The 20579-nt window shown below is 33.9% G+C and overlaps 1 protein-coding gene across 8 annotated transcripts in view; it reads right to left on the bottom strand.

Annotated features, from left to right (window-relative positions):
* The window catches only part of LOC126766108 (paired box protein Pax-6), a 164824-nt gene extending 146033 nt beyond the window's left edge, over positions 1-18791 (bottom strand). For 3 of the 8 annotated variants that reach the window (XM_050483927.1, XM_050483932.1, XM_050483931.1), the window contains exons 1-2: positions 18586-18791; positions 7716-8508 (exon numbers count right to left, since the gene is read on the bottom strand). In XM_050483927.1, coding sequence (XP_050339884.1) covers positions 7716-7818 — 103 coding nt within the window. In that variant the 5' untranslated portion in view covers positions 7819-8508; positions 18586-18791. Of the gene's footprint in view, positions 1-7715; positions 8509-18437; positions 18563-18585 lie in introns of those variants that run through there. The other 5 variants (XM_050483928.1, XM_050483930.1, XM_050483935.1 and 2 more) reach the window with 5 other exon arrangements.
* Positions 18792-20579: the final 1788 nt, after the last annotated feature.

Genomic DNA, 20579 nt, shown 5'->3' with positions numbered 1-20579 from the left:
CCAGACGTGATTTCGGAATTATCTCAAGCCGAGCAAAGGCTGATTTCACGTATTATTCCATTTGTTAAAATTATAAAATTAAGCGGTGTATTTGGGCAATATAGTTTTCGAGGTCAAGCAGTATTGTTTGCTCAGGATGTTTTCGAAGTTACTGAAAAACTTCCGAACATGTTACCAAGAACCACTAATAATGCTGGAATAGTTGTCATTACTGAATTTTTGGAAAATATTAATGTAACGCGACAGTTTTCAGTATCTAGGCAAAAGGTATATGATGCACTACATTGGTTGGTCGCTAACAATCCCCTTTATAAAGACGTCACTATCGATCAAAACGTCATAATGAATGAAGAGGATATTATTAGAGTAGAAAAAGCTCCACTAGAGGTTATGAATGAAATCAATGATGAACTTAACAATAACACTAGTGCTTACACAAGAATATGTGATTTTTCGAGAATTGTGCGTGCTTCATGGCACCAAGGAAACGAGCTCATATTCACATCAGGATTTGCAGGTGTACAATGCTGTGCGATGGCATTGTCTAACATCCTAAGAGCCAGTATTCTTGCACCACAACAGTGGTTTACAAACACCCTCAACCTGAATATGATAACGGGTGACCAAATCTACAGCAATACAGTACGATTTCAAACGGAGCGAAATTTAATGGCCTATCGTATTGAAGACGATGGATACCTACTGGTGCGAAATTTCCACGCAATAAAAGATGTTTTAGTCGCATTCGGCAAACGGTTTCAGATCACTTTTGCCGATGAACCAAGCATATATGGAAGCTTGAGCGACAAGAATAATGAAACAAACTTCGGACGCACCCTTCGTCAAGGGTTGGAAGATCTTTTCATGGAACATAGCGCCGGCATAATAATAACAGATGGACAATCATTCGGAGTGATGTACTATGATAACAAATATTACTTCACTAACTCACATTCTTGTGGTCAAAAGGGATCTAGAGCAAAGGATAACAATGGAAAAGCCTGCATTATCGAATGCGACAATTTAGACGAGTTTGTGAGGATTTGTAAACGTACAACAGGCAGCAAAAATGTGCAGTATACTCTTGATTACGTTGATGTTGTATATGAAACAGATGAGCCTGATGAGATAGAAATACAGCAGAGTATTGAGATAGTAACGGCTGCGTCTGAAATGATTACTTCTCAACATGAACTACCTAATCATTTAATTCCACTGCAGACATCTTTGATGGCGCCGATTGATGTAATGCAACCCAATGTGGAAGATGAACTACAGGTTTCACGAAACCTTAACGAAATTAACCGCAAAACGAAAGACAACATCGTTAATATCGGACATGAACTGAAAGCAGAAGAATTTGCCTGGTACTTCTTGTTTCCTTACGGAAAAAACGGGTTCAAAGAACAAAGGCCTGTAAATATTACAGCGTTAGACTACTTTCAGTTTAGAATTTTGGGAAGTGACACAAGATTTCAACGTAACGACTATCTATTTTATGCCTTATCCTTCTTTGAATATTATAGAATCAAAAGCACTATATCTGCATGCGGCAAAAAAATTGTTAATCAAGAAGGAGCAATAGAAGATGTCCATATTTATGTAAAAAATTTAAGAGGTTCGGCAGCTTATTGGAGATCAGCTCTGAATGAACTATTAGCTCAAATCAGATGTTTAGGACCTCCAACATACTTTGTAACATTTAGCTCAAATGATCTCAACTGGCTAGACCAACGAAAGGCTTTGTTAATAGCCGATGGTAGGGCTGATGTTGATCCCAGTACTCTCGATATTTATGAGACCCAAAGACTTATCGAGAAGTATCCAGTAATTTTGAGTCGACATTTCATGTTAAGAGTAAATGCTCTAATGAAATTTATAAAAAATAATGATTATGTGTTTGGCGGAAAAGTGAAGGATCATTGGTGGCGCATTGAATTCCAGAATCGGGGCAGTCCTCACCTTCATATGGTGATTTGGATCGAAAATCATCCCGAGTTTGACTCAGAAGAAGGGAAACTTCTTCTGGATCGTAATTGTTGCTGTAGAATCCCTCCAGAAGAAGAAGACCCAGAGCTTCATGAATTAGTTAAAAAAATGTCAAATTCATCGGCATACACAAACTTGTTCAAAAAATAATACTTCTATAAGATGCCGATTCAACTTTCCACGCCAAGAATGTGACGAGACACGAATTGTGTCACATTCTTCAGATGATTTTCTTCGTAACGGAGGTAGAATTTGTTTACTTAAGCGTCGAAAGGAAGATGCTTGGGTAAATAATTACCACCCAGAGTTGCTAAGACTGTGGGCAGGCAACATGGATATTCAGCCATGCGGATCAAACGAAGCGATAGCGTACTATATAGCAAAGTACCTATCGAAAGCAGAACCTGCAGGTATAGATTCTGGAATTGCGCAGGCAATACAGCAAATTCAACGCGAAGAAACTGATCTTTCACGCAAACTGTTCAGCATATGTATGAAGATTCTTCATGAACGACAAGTATCAGCTGCAGAATGTGCATATAGACTTTGTCATATCCCATTACGGGACAGTTCTCGAAGCTGCATTTTTCTGAACACAAGAAAGGCAGAACAGCGTTACAGAGTATTGCAATTCGACAGAAACGGGCACGCAACTGGTTATTATAGTAATATCTTTGAAAGATATCAAAAACGTCCGTTACAATCTCCCGATTACGATTTTGTAAACATGAGCCTTACAGAGTTTGCAATGTTGTTTGAACCATTCTATCCGAAAAAAGTAAGCGAAACTGAGGAAAGTGTTGATCACGACGCGTATGAAGAATTTCGTAACACACGTCGTCCACTCATTACGCTATTAGATAAGAGCAAAATGGTTGTGAGAAAGGTTCCCGCAGTTGTTAGGGTGCCATATTTTATAGCAACATCAGATCCCGACAACTTTTTCTATAGCTTACTTCTTCAATATATGCCTTATCGTTTGGAAACTGAATTACTTGAAGGTTTCGATAATGCAAAAGAGGCGTTTTTACATCGAGAGAATCGTTTGAAGGAAATGAGCAGGTATATGCGCCAATTTCGAGAGCGTGACCAACAGCTTGAAAATGCATTCAATCAGATACATGCATTTGAAATTTTAGAACAGCCAGAGATTATAAATCCTGAAGTTATAGAAGAAGAATTACCGGACACAGAAATGAGCAATGATCAATTTCAAAGAGCACAGCACGCTATGAATATTGATCAAAAACAATTGTTTACTGTCATTACAGAGAGTATTAAAAATCAACTTAATGGTGATATTAAACGAGAGAAAATTTTCGTCACAGGTGGAGCAGGCACCGGAAAAACTTTTCTCTTTAATGTATTGAAAAACCAAGTTAACCGATGTTATGGAAAATTGGTCGTGAAAGTTGGTGCTCTTACTGGAGTTGCAGCACGGTTGGTCGGAGGTTCTACACTACACAGCCTGTTGAAACTACCAGTACAAAAAGATGGCGTCATCATTAACATGCCACTTCTTACAGGAAATTATTTAAGAGGGATGCGCCAGTTATGGCAAAACGTTGAGTTTCTGTTCATAGACGAAATTTCTATGGTGCCTTATGAAATGCTTTGCATGATCGACTCTCGTTTGCGCCAACTAAAGAGACAGGACGCTTGTTTTGGAGGTATAAATGTCTTACTCTTTGGTGATTTAATGCAGTTACCACCTGTCCGAGGACATCAAGTATTTCAACAGCCAGAACATATGAAACCCGCTACACATTTGTGGCGACAATTCCGCCTGGTTGAACTCCAACAAAACATGCGTCAACAAGAAGATACGACATTTATAGATGTGCTTAATGCTTTAAGAGTTGGAAAGTTGACGTCGAAGCATCTTGAAGTTCTTCTTGAAAAAGTGTCAACAGATACCACTGAAGAATTCTCAATTGAGAAAGCTTTAAGGATTTACCCTACTAACGACCAAGTTGTTATACATAATGAAAAAGTTCTGAAGAGCTTTCAAGATAAAGGGACTGTTATTTATACGATTAAAGCACAAGACCAACTCATTGACGCTACACGAAATTTAGGTAATAAGGACTTAAATACTGTAATACCGAATGACATCAATAAAACAGGAGGTCTTCCTAATGTATTAAAAATATTCGTTGGAGCAAAAGTGATGTTAAGGTCGAATATTGACGTGTCAAAAGGTTTAGTGAATGGTAATATGGGGTTTGTTACAGAAATTATCTGGCCAAATTTTCGCAGGGACCAAGTATATGCAGAAGACATCCCGTCAGTACGTATTAATTTCGGCTCAGATGGTGAACACGTAATTAAGCCAATATCGATACAATTTCCAGCAAAATACAGCTATGGAATCGCTGAGAGACGAATGTTGCCAATAATACTGAGTTGGGCGTCGACCGTTCATAAGATGCAAGGTTGTACAGTAGATCATGCAGTAATTTATCTGGGTTCTCGACTGTTTGCTGCTGGACAAGCTTATGTAGCACTTAGTCGTTGTAGATCTTTGGACGGAATTCGAATTGAAGAACTAGACTGTTCAAAGTTGACAGGTAAAACCCCTGTAACAGTGAAGCTGTAGAAGAAATGATTCGATTAAGAAATAATAATTCGTAAAGTCGTCAATAGAACTTGGTCGCAAATAATATAATATAACAATTAGTCAATGAAAGGTTACGAGTAGATATTAAATGCTGTCTAATTATCGATTTACTTAACCAATACTACATGTCATAGTTCATATTTTAACAAATTTGGGGTTTCTCACATCAAACTAAAAAATTAAAAATAAATATAGTTTAAAAAAACTAAAAAACACGCTTTTAAAGCATATCAAACTAAAAAGTGAAAAATAATTCTTTGTATAAACTAACAATAATAATGAAGGAAAAATTCTTGTATTATTGTGAGAAAAGCGTGGGGTGCTTTGTGACATTCATATTTTTCATATATCGAGCATTCCACGCTTTTCTCACAATAACACAGGAATTTTTCCTTCATTATTATTGTTAGTTTATACAAAGAATTATTTTTCACTTTTTAGTTTGATATGCTCTCCACTGGCAATAAGTTAGTATACCATAAATTTTTGCCTGTCGAGATGCCCCGTCAGTGGCCTTAGTACATTCAAAATGTTACATAAGTTTTTATGAGTAAAATGTTAAAATTTTGTTAACCGTCATTAAAGGCAAGAAAGCCACAGAAACAAAACTTCACCAGCTGTGATTTAAAATTACATTATAATAAATTTTTTCTAATGTATTTATAAATTAGCCTTTTTAAAATGAGTCAAATAAATCAAATGTGCAGTTATAAGAATTAAAGTCATGACATATGCGACGGAAAGGTTCGTTTCATTCAAAATTAGATTTACAAGATTTTAACAGCAAGCGAGCTGGAATGTTAAACTCAACTTCAGACGAAAGACAAGCACTGTAAACTGTACCTAGGGTTTCATACCACATCTTCCAATATAGGCCTAATCAGAGTTGTAATGTACATATATACAAATGTGTTGCATATGTATTAGGCTGGGTCGATTTGTGGGGAGGCAAAAAAATCGCCCATTGCTCTATGAAAATCATATTCTAGGGATCAAAATAATATACTTTGCCGAAGGAACCATACCTCTGAAACGAATTTTGATGTCCTCCAATTTGGGTCGAACTTTTGGGTAGGGGCAAATTTTGAAAAATCCCACTTTGACCCATTTAGGTACTCCAATCGAGTCCAAATGTATGACCGACTCCCACTAACTTTGGACGGCCGATCCACCCATGTCAGTGGCACACCCCCTGGAACTCCCCTGGGGGGTTCCCCATACAATCATTTAAAAAAATCACCATTTTTGGTGATTTACATGAAAAAATCAGCTAAATTGCTATGTTTTTTCTTTATTTTTATTTATTTATTTATATTAATATCTATTTTTTCTCTTAAGAAATTTATTTAGTCAGAACATATGTAAATGAAAAAAATTAATTTAAGTGATGATCTTAAACTAACAATAGACAATTGTGTTTGGCTTCGAAAACACTTATGCTTAAGATATGTGTACATACTGTCGGTATGTACAGTAGATTAGTATTAAGATGTGTGTATGCACTCAGCATGTGGTGCATACATAAATTAGGATAAGGAATGCTATAAATAAAGGAGCTCTGGGCAACCAGAGCTGAGTTCTATTTAACAACCGAAACCCTACGCGTCTTACTTTGCAATTTCCATTTCATTCTTATTACCTCAAAAAGTTTACAATGAATCCACCATCCTCTACACCGCAAGATGAAGCAACTACATCAACAACTATCGAAAACCCAATGAGTCATACACCCAAGCTTTGATTTGACTGATCTTAATTTACCAACCCATCTGGATATCTTGAGATATTATTTTTACTTAAGCAAACGTGCTAAAACAGAACAAAAAAAGTTTTCCCATTAATCATTCACTATTCAAGTACAAGATAAGTTGATTGGAATTTGGGAAAATCTTGGTATGGAAATAATGCTGAAAAAAAGTGTATGTAATAAATTGAATAAATTGCTTGACAAGTATCAAGAGCAAATCAAGAGAATAAACAACACCCAACAATTTACAGAGTATGTAAAATCTCTGGAAACAATTTTTTAAATTGGAACATGTAAATGCGATTTGAAGGCAGCTCCATGTGCATGCGGCTGGGTTCCCGAACGCCTCAAAGAGTTCATGCACGATCAACATAATCAGAGAAGACTAACAATGAATGCATTTATGATGGAAACTGAAGAGCAAGGAGCAACGTCTATGTCATCAATGCCAACATACCAAGATCCCGATGATTCAACATACGCGCCGCCACCGTTTCAAGAAGATATGGATAGAAGCACAAGTTCACAATACACAGAGAGATACGATTGTTTTAACTTTGCCTTGGTATGTGACAGATTTGGTGTGCCTGACAGTGTAGCATCAGCATTGGGAACCGCTCTTTTGCAAGATTTTAAAATAAAAGATAAGCATGGGAAACCTCTCATCATGGATAAATCCAAACGGGTTATACCGGAAAATGTAGAGGCTGTTATGGCGACGACATTAGAGAGCCGTGCGAAATTGCCCAGGCTTGAAAGTATAAAAGACTTCAAACAATAATTTTTTTTAATTTCTTTTCTATAACTCACTTAAATTAATTTTTTTCATTTACATATTTTCTGACTAAATAAATTTCTTAAGAGAAAAAATAGATATTATGATAAATAAATAAATAAAAATAAAGAAAAAACAGAGCAATTTAGCTGATTTTTTCATGTAAATCACCAAAAATGGTGATTTTTTTAAATGATTGTATGGGGAACCCCCCAGAGGGGTTCCAGGGGGTGTGTCACTGGCATGGGTGGATCGGCCGTTCAAAGTTAGTGGGGGTCGGTCATACATTTGGACTCGATTGGAGCACTCTAAATGGGTCAAAGTGGGATTTTTCAAAATTTGCCCCTACCCACAGGTTCGACCCAAATTGGGGGACATCAAAATTCGTTTTAGAGGTATGGTTCCTTCGGCAAAGTATATTATTTTGATCCCTCGAATATGATTTTCATAGAGCAATGGGCGATTTTTAAATCGACCCGCCCTAATATGTATATACATACATTTATTTATTTATTTATTTATTTATTTATTTACAACAGTTATATACTAATACTAATTTATATCATTTATGTATATCATTTTACCTTTGTGTGGCATATCATCGAGTGAAGGTATGCGATCGATCATTGTTCCCGACCATGGCGAGATGACAGGTCCCATTGATGGTGTTGGTTGTAAAGCAAACATTTCGAGTAATTTCCGTTGTTGATCCTGTGTGACTTGTTGATGCTGCTGTTGTTGTCGATAATATGAAAAACGTTGTTGATTGTGCTCATATGATTGTGTTATAGGTGATTGTTTTCGTTGATATAACGTTTGTGCCAAATTTTCATGATTATAAAAATTATTATAAAACGGTTGTTGCTCTTGATGTGGTTGATAATGGTCGAAATTTGAATGCGAACTACTTGTATGTTCAATTTTTAGAAATTGTGGCTGTTGTTGCTGTTCGGAGTGTGTCAGCGGCGGCGTAGATACGGAATTTTCCAGTGTGTCTATTGTTGATTGAAGTTCACGTTTGTAGTGTTGTAGTTGATTGCTGTAATCCGCAACGATGTTGTCGTCCTCAACGTCACTAATTATACTGGTGCAGCCGGTCAACTTAATGACGGCTAGTTCGTTATCCACTTTACACGAAATATTGCAAACTGTCAATTGTATAATTAAATTATATTCGTGGCGCTATGACACACAAATTCACTTTCAATAATTGCCTTTTATATCACTCATATACATTACAAAATTTCGTGTGCGTAGAAAAGCATTTAGTTACACTTTATTTTAAATTTTGCAATCTAAAAATCATTTAATTCATTTGAATTAAAAAGTTTATTTGAACGTTTATATGAAAATATAGTTTGTTGTTTCTGTTCTACGCTTTGTATGAAAATATCAGCGCATTAATAAATGAAAAGGGTCGATTTGTGCTTTATTGATCTTACAAATCGCTCATATTTAAACATTTATTTTAGTTTTATTGATGTTTATATTTGCTAATTAATAACTAACTAAAATATTATGAATTGAGGACCACGCCCATCTATCACAAGTAATTTGACTACAATTAAAGTACATTTTAAAAATTTAGTATCTGATCCTACGTGAATTTATCACATAAAGTACTTTAACGTACTATCAGCTCGGACTTGACTAATTTTAGTACTTATTATTTTTGAACCATTCTTTTTGGGAATCTAGATATAATACATAAGAAACTAATGTAAAATTATTAAAAATTAAGTAGCCAACAACGATTTTTTTATTAAAGCATCTAACTTAGCATACAAAATATGAATTTTTTCGACATCTCCCTTTTTGGGGAGCCGAGGTTTATCGGAAAAGCAATAGGACTGATTTTCTTCCACTGCGACTGTACTTCGTGGACAAACCGTCAGTCCCAGGTTTTACGTGGAAGTCCTCAAGAGACTCAAACGAAGGATCAATCAGGTCCGACAAGATCCGATTGGCTGTTGTACCACGACAACGCCCCGGCTCACGCCGCCTTTCTTGTTAATAAATGCAAAGATAAAAGTTTTAAAAGAATTATAACGATTGGTTCAATAATTTTTTTTAAATCGACTCAGTCCTGTCACTTTTCGGACAAATCCTGTATATGAATAAGAGATAATTTTAATTGATTAAACGAAAATCACAACAATCAATATACTAGCGGTCAGTAAAAATCTATGTATATCGGAACAGCGAGATGCTGAGTAGTTTTTGGAGTCCCAATACTCTGCCAAAATCAATTACTATTCATTATTGTTTGAGTTTACACCATGTTCGGACCGGTATTAAAAACATCTTGAAAACACAAAGTCGCTCTGTCCGACATCCTGTGCTTTCAATGCGTTTTCATTGACAATTCACATATTTGTTCGTTTGACAAGTTTCGAAATCTTTAATATTTGCTTACAACTATAAAAATCGTGTTCTATAAAATTCCAACAAGAAAATTTTATTAATTAAAGTAATAGGGATTGAGACTATAACTACCCAGGACCTTGCCCTTATCAAAAAGAAAAACAGCATTTAATCCAACCATAATCCATAAATCCAGATTAAATTGTGTGAGATAAAAATTTATAAAGGTTTCTACTGATGCAAAAGTTTTCAATTTAATATTACTAATTCCAACAACATAAGCAGAATTTGGGCAACACGATTGTCAACAAAATGTCTTCTCTCGTTTTCGAAAAAATTTTGATGGCTCTTTCGATTCGAACGGGACGTATGTGTCCCAGTGTATTTTCAAAGATACCTAGCGTAGAAAATAAGTGGTTAAAAAGGGTTAAATTAGTCTCATTTCGTAGCTTATACTATTCTTAACGATATTTGTTTGCATTCGTGGTATTTTAAATAGTAAACACGTGTTCATTTGCAAAAATATAGCATATGGTTGGACTCATATTGATTATGCGAAATATGTTTTATTTACTTCAACGGCTTTTCGGATCGAAAGGGTTAAGAAATTATGCGACTTTTTCGCTTCGAAAAGCTATTCCGTTCGATAAAAGAGTAGCTATTTGCTTTAGGCTCATCCGGGCCCAGAGGTAAAAAGGTGGGGACTCCCTGCCTACTGGAATGTTTATAATAATAACAATTGTAAATCTATAATAGGCGTGTTTTATTTGACTAGCAAATTAAGCTATTAGCTTATTTTGTATGGAAGACTTAGCCAACATAATTATGTCATAAGCTATCATAGCTTGTATATGGGTTTTTCCATAGAAAGGTCTACCGGGAGCAAAAATTAAAATAGTGATAAACAAATAATTTTTTCTGATATTATATAAAAAAAATATATATATTTTTATAATATAATATGATTTGCAGCTTATCTCAAGGGTTTTTGTTAGAAAAATGACCTAAAAGTTGAAATAGCGTAGAAAGTAGCATTTGTGTACCTTTAATGCCTTTTTATTTTTGTATTTTTTGATAATACGTAAATTCTTATTATGTTTGCACTAGTCTTATTAAATCTTGCTAGGAACAACAATGAATACAAAAAAATCAACGAGACCAAACGAAGCTCGATAACGGTAAATTTTTATTTTGCTTTCATTGATATTGTTTTGTCGCGTTCTTGTCCGTAAATCATTATTTTTTATCAGTAGTTTGCGATCGATCGTACCACGTGGCTGCAAATTTATATTTAAATCAATTTTAGTGACCTAAATTTAAAAAAAAGTTTCAGTATCTTATATTCATACAAAATATTTTAATTGGTTTTTGAAGTGTGTCGCGTTCGCTACCGTAAGTATAACTTTTTTGAAAAATATTTTTTTTTGCTTTTTTTAGCATGTATATTTATTTATATAGGGTTTTTGTTAGAAAAATGACCTAAAAGTTGAAATAGCGTAGAAAGTAGCATTTGTGTACCTTTAATGCCTTTTTATTTTTGTATTTTTTGATAATACGTAAATTCTTATTATGTTTGCACTAGTCTTATTAAATCTTGCTAGGAACAACAATGAATACAAAAAAATCAACGAGACCAAACGAAGCTCGATAACGGTAAATTTTTATTTTGCTTTCATTGATATTGTTTTGTCGCGTTCTTGTCCGTAAATCATTATTTTTTATCAGTAGTTTGCGATCGATCGTAACACGTGGCTGCAAATTTATATTTAAATCAATTTTAGTGACCTAAATTTAAAAAAAGTTTCAGTATCTTATATTCATACAAAATATTTTAATTGGTTTTTGAAGTGTGTCGCGTTCGCTACCGTAAGTATAACTTTTTTGAAAAATATTTTTTTTTGCTTTTTTTAGCATGTATATTTATTTATATAGATAGGTAAAACATGTGGCTTAGCAAGAAAAGAAATATCAAAACCCGAAAACTGCATTCGATCTCCTGTGACGATCATTTGAAATTAAAAGTAGCTCAAACCGCATATTCATTGAAAAAAATATTTCATAAAAAAAACATTTCTCATTTATTTTTACTTATTTTCTTATATGAATTTTTATTTTTGTTTTCAATTTCATTTTTTGAATTGGAATTATTATAGTAATCGTCATTAGAATCATGGAAGGCAAATATGTCGCGTTCTAAATGTCACGTGCTAAATTAGATTTAAGCTTGTAAAAAAAACACCGATGAAAATATATCAACAAGAAATGTATCAAAAGAAGCCCTTTTTAGTCCTTTTTAGTTTAAATTAATCATTCTAAAATATATTGTTGCGTTTCGCAGAATCTTGCATTTTTCTATATGTAGTCGAAAGCAAGTTCTATTTTTTGTCGCGTTCTTGATCCCATGTTTATTGCTAATGAATTGGAAACAAATTATCGAAAGCTCCTACATTTTGTACTATGCATAGTGATAATGAAAAGCTTTCGAATAGTAACAACACATTTTTTTTTTGTTAATTTTTTTACTTTTGGTTTATGCACTTCAAAGGCGTACGACTGTCGCGTTCTCGACCATGGAAATACCCATATTGAACTATAGACATTGCCAGTTCATCGCTTTTTTTCATTCACAATAGCTATGATTTTTCCAATAGAAAGTAGTTGACAATAACGATAAAGTTCTTTTTGACAGATGAAAATGTAAACAAACCAAAATTACAAAATTTTTGTGTTTTGTTTAAGTTAAGGGGATACTCTCATGTGAACGCATACATTTTACCACTTTTTAGGAATTTTTTTTGTATGCGACAACAAAATGCAATCATTTTAATTTTTTTAATATATTTTTATTTGTATTTTGAAATCTACAAAAAAAATTTTTTTTTCGTTTTTTACATTTTTAATATATATTTTTTTAAATCAAAGTAGTCCCCAACAAAAAATAAAGTAGTTCACTGGTCATGGTGATAGCGACTGTTCATCGAATGGATTATTCTTCAGTAGTTCTGCGGCTATCGTCCCTACCAAATAAGTATAATCAATTTCATTAAAAAAAAATGTCGAACTTCAAAAAAAGGTCCCCAAAATCTTGTTTTTTCGTTAAAAATCGTTTAAAAGAAATATGAAAATATTTTCGAAAATAAACAATTCTGGTAGGGACGATAACTATAAATGAGTAGAAGAACATGTAAATTTTGAAGCAATCGGTTTAGGACCATGACAGTTTCAGAAAATGATGATTCGAGAAAAATGCGAGACTTGTCATGGCGCCTGGTAGACAGTCGCTTACGACACGTCGGTGACTATGAGCTGTAACTTATCAAATACTATGAATTTCGGTCCGAATTTTTCACAGCGTGTTTTCAATAGGTGTTACTGTCAAAATATAAAAAAAATCAAGTTTTCGAAGTGATTACATCAGAATACCCCCTTAAAATTAATACAAATATGAACATTTGTAATATATTTTTTTTTTTTGTATTAACCCTGGTCGAGACCAACGGTCTGATACACTTAGTCGAGACCAATGGTGCTTGGCTAGGCCAAGTGGTGTTTACATACATTTGTATGGAAATACATGTTGTATGTACGCTCATATATGTACAATATAGATACATTTTTGAAATTTTTTACCTCTCGATTTGGTTGAAATCAAATTGACTGCCTTGTACACGCTTGGCGTGGCAATAGCGTTCACAAAAAATGTAATATTTTGAGAAGAATTACATTTTTCTTAACCTTTTAAAACGCTCTAGCGGCTAAAGTATTTGACCTAGGTGGGTGGGTAATTTAAAGAGCTTTCAGGAAATGTATAATTTGCCCCCAAGGCCCCACCGGGGGCGTGGCAATAGGCGAAAATGGATTTTCACCATGTCCCCCCTTTTGTTTCACTACAGTTGGGGGGGAATGGGGCCGGGGGGGATCAAAACCATTTTGCGAGTTAGTTCACCCCTGGGGCTTTCAGAAAAGCCCTCAACCTCCCCTCTCTCCCTACCAGGGGCGTGGCAACAGCGTTCACAAAAAATGTAACATTTTGAGAAAAATTACATTTTTCTTAACCTTTAAAACGCTCTAGCAGCTAAAGAATTTGACCTAGATGAACATACAAACCAATTTGGACATGTAACGAACATGAAAACAGATAAATCAACCGTGCGAAGTGATAGAAATATACCAAAGTTCATATACTTTCATACAAAATATGTGGGGTCTAGCCAAGCACCATTGGTGCACTAAGGTGTAATATTATAATATCCTTTTTTCGTCCTTTTCGATACGATATCCTCGAATTTTTTTTCTGAAGTCTATAGACAATAAAATTCTAGGAAGCTACCTGGAAGCACAAGTCTTTTGCTACACTCTAAATAATGGGTTGTCAGAAAAGTCTTGCGGTATTTTTATTGATTTTTTTTTATTGAAATTGAAATGAATTTTTGATGACTCATGCCCAGCTCTTGACCGATGCTACGGCTGCTACTATGCCGGTCTCTTTCGACCAATTCAGCGATTTTGTCGCAATTTTCGACGACAGGCCTTCCGGAGCGTGGGGCATCTTCGACCACTTCTACACCAGAACGAAAACGTTGAAACCATCGTTGTGCGGTGGAAAAGGAAACTGTATCGGGTCCATAAACTGCACAAATTTTATTGGCGGCTTGAGATGCATTTTTGCCTTTATCGTAGTAGTACTGTAAAATATGCCGTATTTTCTCTTTATTTTGCTCCATGTTTGCGACGCTATAACTCACGAACGATTTAAAAGAAACGACAATCAATCAAACACGTGTTAGCGCGTGAAATGAGCTTTCCAAAAAGGTAGTATAGCATGACCCGATGCGACGAATAAAACTAGAACTACGCGCTTTCAGCGCCAACTAGCGAAAATACCGCAAGACTTTTTTGACAACCTATTATATTTAAATAACATTTAAAAACAAAATATGCCTGGCCAGACCCGAGGGTCTCGATGAGGGTTAATATCATCAAATCAACAAAATAAATATATTTATATAGTAATTTAATATTCCGTACAAATTGAAGAATTAAAACTGACATTTTCTCCACATCAGACATTTTGAAACAAATTGAATTGCAGCTGACTGTTCTAGCCCGCATTGCCAACACACATCGTTTTTAAGCGAAAATATGAAATAAGCTAAGTGCGTTTTATTTGTCCATGATTTAGCTATTAACTTGTGATGGTCAAATAAAACACGCCTATTGTATGAATCAGTTAATTCATAGTAGTCTTCAGTTAAAAATATTATCAGATAATACTATATTCATATATTCTATATAGGGATTGCAAGACACACACATCCCATATAAACATTTATTTATCGATCTCATTAATGAAAAAACAGTTCTTTTAAAATCTATGGACTATCATGATTAAGTTTTTGAACAAGCAGTTAAAAACAATTCTCAATTATTTGGAAATCAAAAGTGAGGTTTTCGAGCTTTGGCGGCAGCGAATACGTCTAAAATATTCTGGAAATCTTCTAGGCTAATTTTGTCTCTTGGCACAAAATTTGCATTGTAAACGTGTCCAAGGAGAACAACTTATAATTTACATACATTAACGCAATATTTTTTGACAATTGTTTTGCAGTTGCGTTAATAAAATGTTCTTTAAATTTTGAAACTGCCAGAGGAATGAGAACGATTCATTTATGTCACTCACCGTGACGAACCGACGAACCAACTCTTTTTTCCACAAACAATGCTGTCAAATTTGGTTTAGAAAATTTTACTTTTGAACTCAATTTCTTCTCTACTGCAATGTTCATTCACTTATTCATGTAGGTACCAACTGAATATGCCAATTTCTGCTATTATCGGTAAAATCGCGCGATCTTGTAATGGTTGTTTTAACATACGTAATTTAGTAGCAAGGATTTTAACAGACTCGATTTTCCATTGACTTTTCTTCGAGTGCTTTGGAATATTTTACGGATACGAAACAAATTTTCGGCTGCTAATACGTCAAACGAACCATTTTCACTGACCCTTCTGAGTCACAAATATTTTCAGAAAACTATGCAAAACTGTTTGTAAATTGAATATTTTGACTGACCTTAAGTATTCCAACTATAAGTTCACAAAATAGATTCGGCCTGTAGTGAAAATACAAGCCCGTTCGAGAATTCCGGTTATTAGTTCTAAAATCTCTTCATTTTAATTAGCAGTGAACTATTATAATTGCAAAGGATGGTATTCCAGCGTTTTAATAACATTAGCTGACGGTAAGTAAAGTCTTGCGTCTAAGCAACGCATACAATAAATTTTCAGATACCGTTTTATTTACTAAACGGCGGAAATCCGGGGCGATGTAATGACTCTCAAATCTTGCAACTTAAGCAAGAAATCGAATTGTCTTTTAAGCACATTTTAAATGTGCCAGGGGTTTCGGCTTTTGGATTTAGCAAAGAAGTGATGAAACCGTCGTCATTAAGCAAAAATCAAAATGTCGTGAGAAGATATTCAACTACGCTCTTTCGTACAGTTGTCGAAAATGCTTTCGATGAGTGGGAAATGGTATTGAGATCTTTGTACGGAATGCCATGAGTTTCTTTCTTTATGTTCTTGCTTTTCCATTATATTAAAAATAGAACTATCAGGCGACAATACAGGAATGACAAATATCGACAAAATCTTCTAGTAGATTGAGTGAGTTTCCAAGTAGTTTTCCGTGAAAACTGGGTTTCAATGTGGTTTCGTTGGACAATTTTAAGACGAAAACATGTTTATATAAATATAGTATTGGCCAAAACTACAGCAGTTTCTATTCTTCTTAAATCAAAACAAAAGAAAAACAGAAATAAGAACATTTCGCATATATTATTAGTTTAAATATTTACTTAAATTCAAATAAAATAGTTGTTGTGATTTTCTTTTACTGTAATTTTACGAGTATTACTTAAAATAGTTCATAGTTGTCACAAGTTCAAATATTTATGTACATATCCAACACTTTAACACTTTAGCAAAAATTTTTGATAGTTCAAGTCTAACCTTGTAGGCAGTATTAATATACACTTTGTTTTGTTTTTTATAGAATTGTTAGAGTTACCGAAACCTATTTGACAATTTAGAGAATTTTCGTTTTCGAAAAATAACTTTTTTTAATCCAAAGGATCTTCTTCTTCTTAATTGGCGTAGTCACCGCTTACGCGATTATAGCCGAAGGATACATAGAGAAAATCTGTTAACTTCGGTCGCACCGAAGCTATAATACTCTTTACGGGTTAATTTCTTAGAGCATCCTCAGTTTGTATGGGAGCTTCCTGTTATATGTATGTCGATGCGATCAATTTTTTAAAATATTTTGCCGAAGTACATATTTGATAATTATCCATGGCAAATTTTGTGAAGATATCTTGCCAAATATAAAAGTTTTCCTTATAAGGATATGTATGTCGTTCATTCGTATTTATTTCTTATTATTTTTAAGATAATGTTACTACTTTCTACTTTCTATTTGTATAAGGGTACTTTCTTACATATTCTAATACCAGTAAGTAGTAGAAAATTTACTACACGCCTTCAAGCCTCCTTCAAGGATAATTTCGATGTATTCGAAAATATGAACCGTAATTTTTAATAAGGATAAATGTTAATTAAGAAATTGTATTTTTTCTCAAACGTGTCATGCACGGTTCATATTAATGATGGATAAAGTAGTATATACAATGTGCACTTTATGTGTATGTGATTGAGATAAAATTCCGGTATTAGCGTCACGCTAAGCTAGAACTCAGTAGGTGGCAATGATGAAGATGTAAACATACCAAATCCTCGCACTCTTCTATAAATATTATATATGCACTTTTTTACTGAAACCCAATTCGCAAAACAACATAGGAGCATTCATACATACATATGTACATAAGAAAATGAAAATTTGTTTGTATGCCTTACAGGCAAACCACAGGTGGGCGTCAATTGAACAATCCTAACCAACCCACTCTGCATGCGGTGTCAAACGAATACATTTTTACTCCATTCTAAAAATTTTGGATGTGCTTTTTCGAAGAAATATGTCAGAACTTTCGTACTGTAACGGTCGGAATTAATTGAAAGCTTTTGTTTTACAACCTTCAATAGCGCTTAAAAATAAAAAAAATCACATACATATGTATGTGATAACATTTTACCTCACTTTATTTGATTTCACGTTTTCTTTCTATAGCGTACAAACATACATTCGCCTTAGAATGTACATATGTACATACATAGTTACATAGGTACATATACATATCCAGTCACTTAATGGTGATTTATATTTTGATGTTATCTAATAATTTAATTTAATTAACTATTATCCAAATTAAAATAAACTTTATTTTTATTATTAAATAATATTTTATTATCATGTGTTTGTTGTTTGCTTTCAGCAGTGAATCTACTAATAATATACTTATAAATAAAGTAAAAAGTATAAAGAAATTAAGAAAAATAATAGTAACAATATCAACTTGTTTTTTAATATATACATATATGTATAAAAGGATTCCAGTTCGAGTTTTTATTTATTTTTTCATATCACTTTTGGTTTCAAACACGCTGGACAAAAAAATTGCTTTGAACTTTTGACAATGCATTTCAATCCAAGTCATAGAGTTTAAACTCTATATTGAACACATGTTGCTTTGTAGTTAGTCGGCCAAATAATATTGATATTATAATAATATTATTATATGTTGTTATTTTACTATAAATATGATTTTATTTCATTTTGTTACATTGGTGAACATATTTTGTTTTAACAGATTTTAAACTGCATTTATGCCAATAGTCCACGTACATGTACATACATATATCTATGTATGTACACATATTACATGTAAATAAATATGTATGATATTATTTTCTGTTGATTTTCTCGCTTCATATCTCATTTAATCGCATAAATTAAGATAACACATTTTCACACAAAATCTTACATTGATAAACCGAATTTGATTTAGTAAAATACTTGAGTCGAACACTATATTCACCACTCAACTACCGCACAAGTATTTATGTTTGAATGATTCGCTATATTACAGGCAAATTTTAATATATATCTAACAACTCTGTTTCATTTATTACCAAAAATTTAGTTAATTTCTTTAAGGGAACTCGCTTGCTTGCCACAGTGTGTTACACGTAAAAGTACCGAATCTGGTCGCACGCACTTTTCACTTTTTACACTGTGATTGAAAAATACAGCTGGCCGGATTGTGTCCGTTTATTTGTTCGTTGATTATTTTGTGAGTACTAACTGCCACTGGCGCCCATTTACTTTATTGCCACCGTGTACACTATAGTGGTGCTCGCCAATTGATACAATCATAACTACCGTTGTTGCCATTGGGTTTTTAAAGACATGTTGGAATGTTTGGAATACGTTGCAATGATTTGCTCCTCACTTTTTCGTTTGCTTTTGATTCGCCATAATATATGCACACTGTTCATTCGCCAAAGTCAAACTTCGGTTTTTCCCTTTCTTTGTTCGAATGCCGAATTTAGCTAACTTTGATGTACATTGTATGTGAGTGAGAAAGCAATATCAGTAACTCTAATTGGTTGCGACTTTTTTGGCTTCTCAGCAAGAAATGGGATTCTTGCTCGTATTCATTGGTGCAACATTAGAAGAGTTGCGCTATAGTCTACGTTCATATAAATGTACGAGTCAATTCATTATTGCCCGAGTTGACAACCAAGGATACATATAGAGAGACTAAACTAAACAGTCATGTGCATGTTATTGGAATTACTTTAATATATACACGTTTTTCCATCGTATATTTATTTTCTTATACTCGTTTTGCATTCATTAACATTATAAAACAAAATAAATTAATATTGAAACACATTTTCGAAAGACAAATTTTCAAACGGCGTTCTAAGTCACGCTAGGTTATAAGAAAATAAGGTTTGTTGGTTTTGCAATCGCGCTGTTATTATAAATATTATTGTTATACTATTGTAAAGATATATAAGTCTGTAAACGCCTGTGCAATTCGGTTTCACTACTTTGTTTGGTGGAAATTTTTATGTGCCAAGCAATATTTTAGAAAGTACTGGGTATAAACACTTTTTATAAACAATTTCCTTTTTTTACTTTTTAAAAACAATAAAAATAATGTCGTTTTTGCAGTAGTTAAATTTGTCTAAGATCTGCAAAACAAAACTTAATCGAACGTAAAACATAGAAAGCGCTTATACCACTTTAACGACGTACCCGCATATAGACTTTTATCGAATTCAATTAGAGCAACAAAAAGGCGAATCGAAGACAACTATTATGTGGAACGACTATAAATAACATATCGTCAGAAAACTTTATCGTATCCTTAATTTTATGTCTGTATATTTTGGCCAATTCTCATTTTAAACCATTCGTCGCGCTAGGAATAGCCCACCAATTTTATATCGGGTGATTTTTTAAGAGCTTGATAACTTTTTTAAAAAAAAAACGCATAAAATTTGCAAAATCTCATCGGTTCTTTATTTGAAACGTTAGATTGGTTCATGACATTTACTTTTTGAAGATAATTTCATTTAAATGTTGACCGCGGCTGCGTCTTAGGTGGTCCATTCGGAAAGTCCAATCAAGAAATTTTCAGTGAATGGGCCCTAGAAAAGTTGGCAGAAAATCCGCTTTTTTATCGACAAATTTTGTTCAGCGATGAGGCTCATTTCTGGTTGAATGGCTACGTAAATAAGCAAAATTGCCGCATTTGGGGTGAAGAGCAACCAGAAGCCGTTCAAGAACTGCCCATGCATCCCGAAACATGCACTGTTTGGTGTGGTTTGTACGCTGGTGGAATCATTGGACCGTATTTTTTCAAAGATGCTGTTGGACGCAACATTACGGTGAATGGCGATCGCTATCGTTCGATGCTAACAAACTTTTTGTTGCCAAAAATGGAAGAACTGAACTTGGTTGACATGTGGTTTCAACAAGATGGCGCTACATGCCACACAGCTCGCGATTCTATGGCTATTTTGAGGGAAAACTTCGGAGAACAATTCATCTCAAGAAATGGACCCGTAAGTTGGCCACCAAGATCATGCGATTTAACGCCTTTAGACTATTT

This window comes from Bactrocera neohumeralis, unplaced genomic scaffold (assembly GCF_024586455.1).
Source record: "Bactrocera neohumeralis isolate Rockhampton unplaced genomic scaffold, APGP_CSIRO_Bneo_wtdbg2-racon-allhic-juicebox.fasta_v2 cluster11, whole genome shotgun sequence".
Taxonomy (NCBI): domain Eukaryota; kingdom Metazoa; phylum Arthropoda; class Insecta; order Diptera; family Tephritidae; genus Bactrocera; species Bactrocera neohumeralis.
Note: the sequence above shows the minus strand (reverse complement) of the source record. Positions and strands in the feature narration are given on the sequence as shown.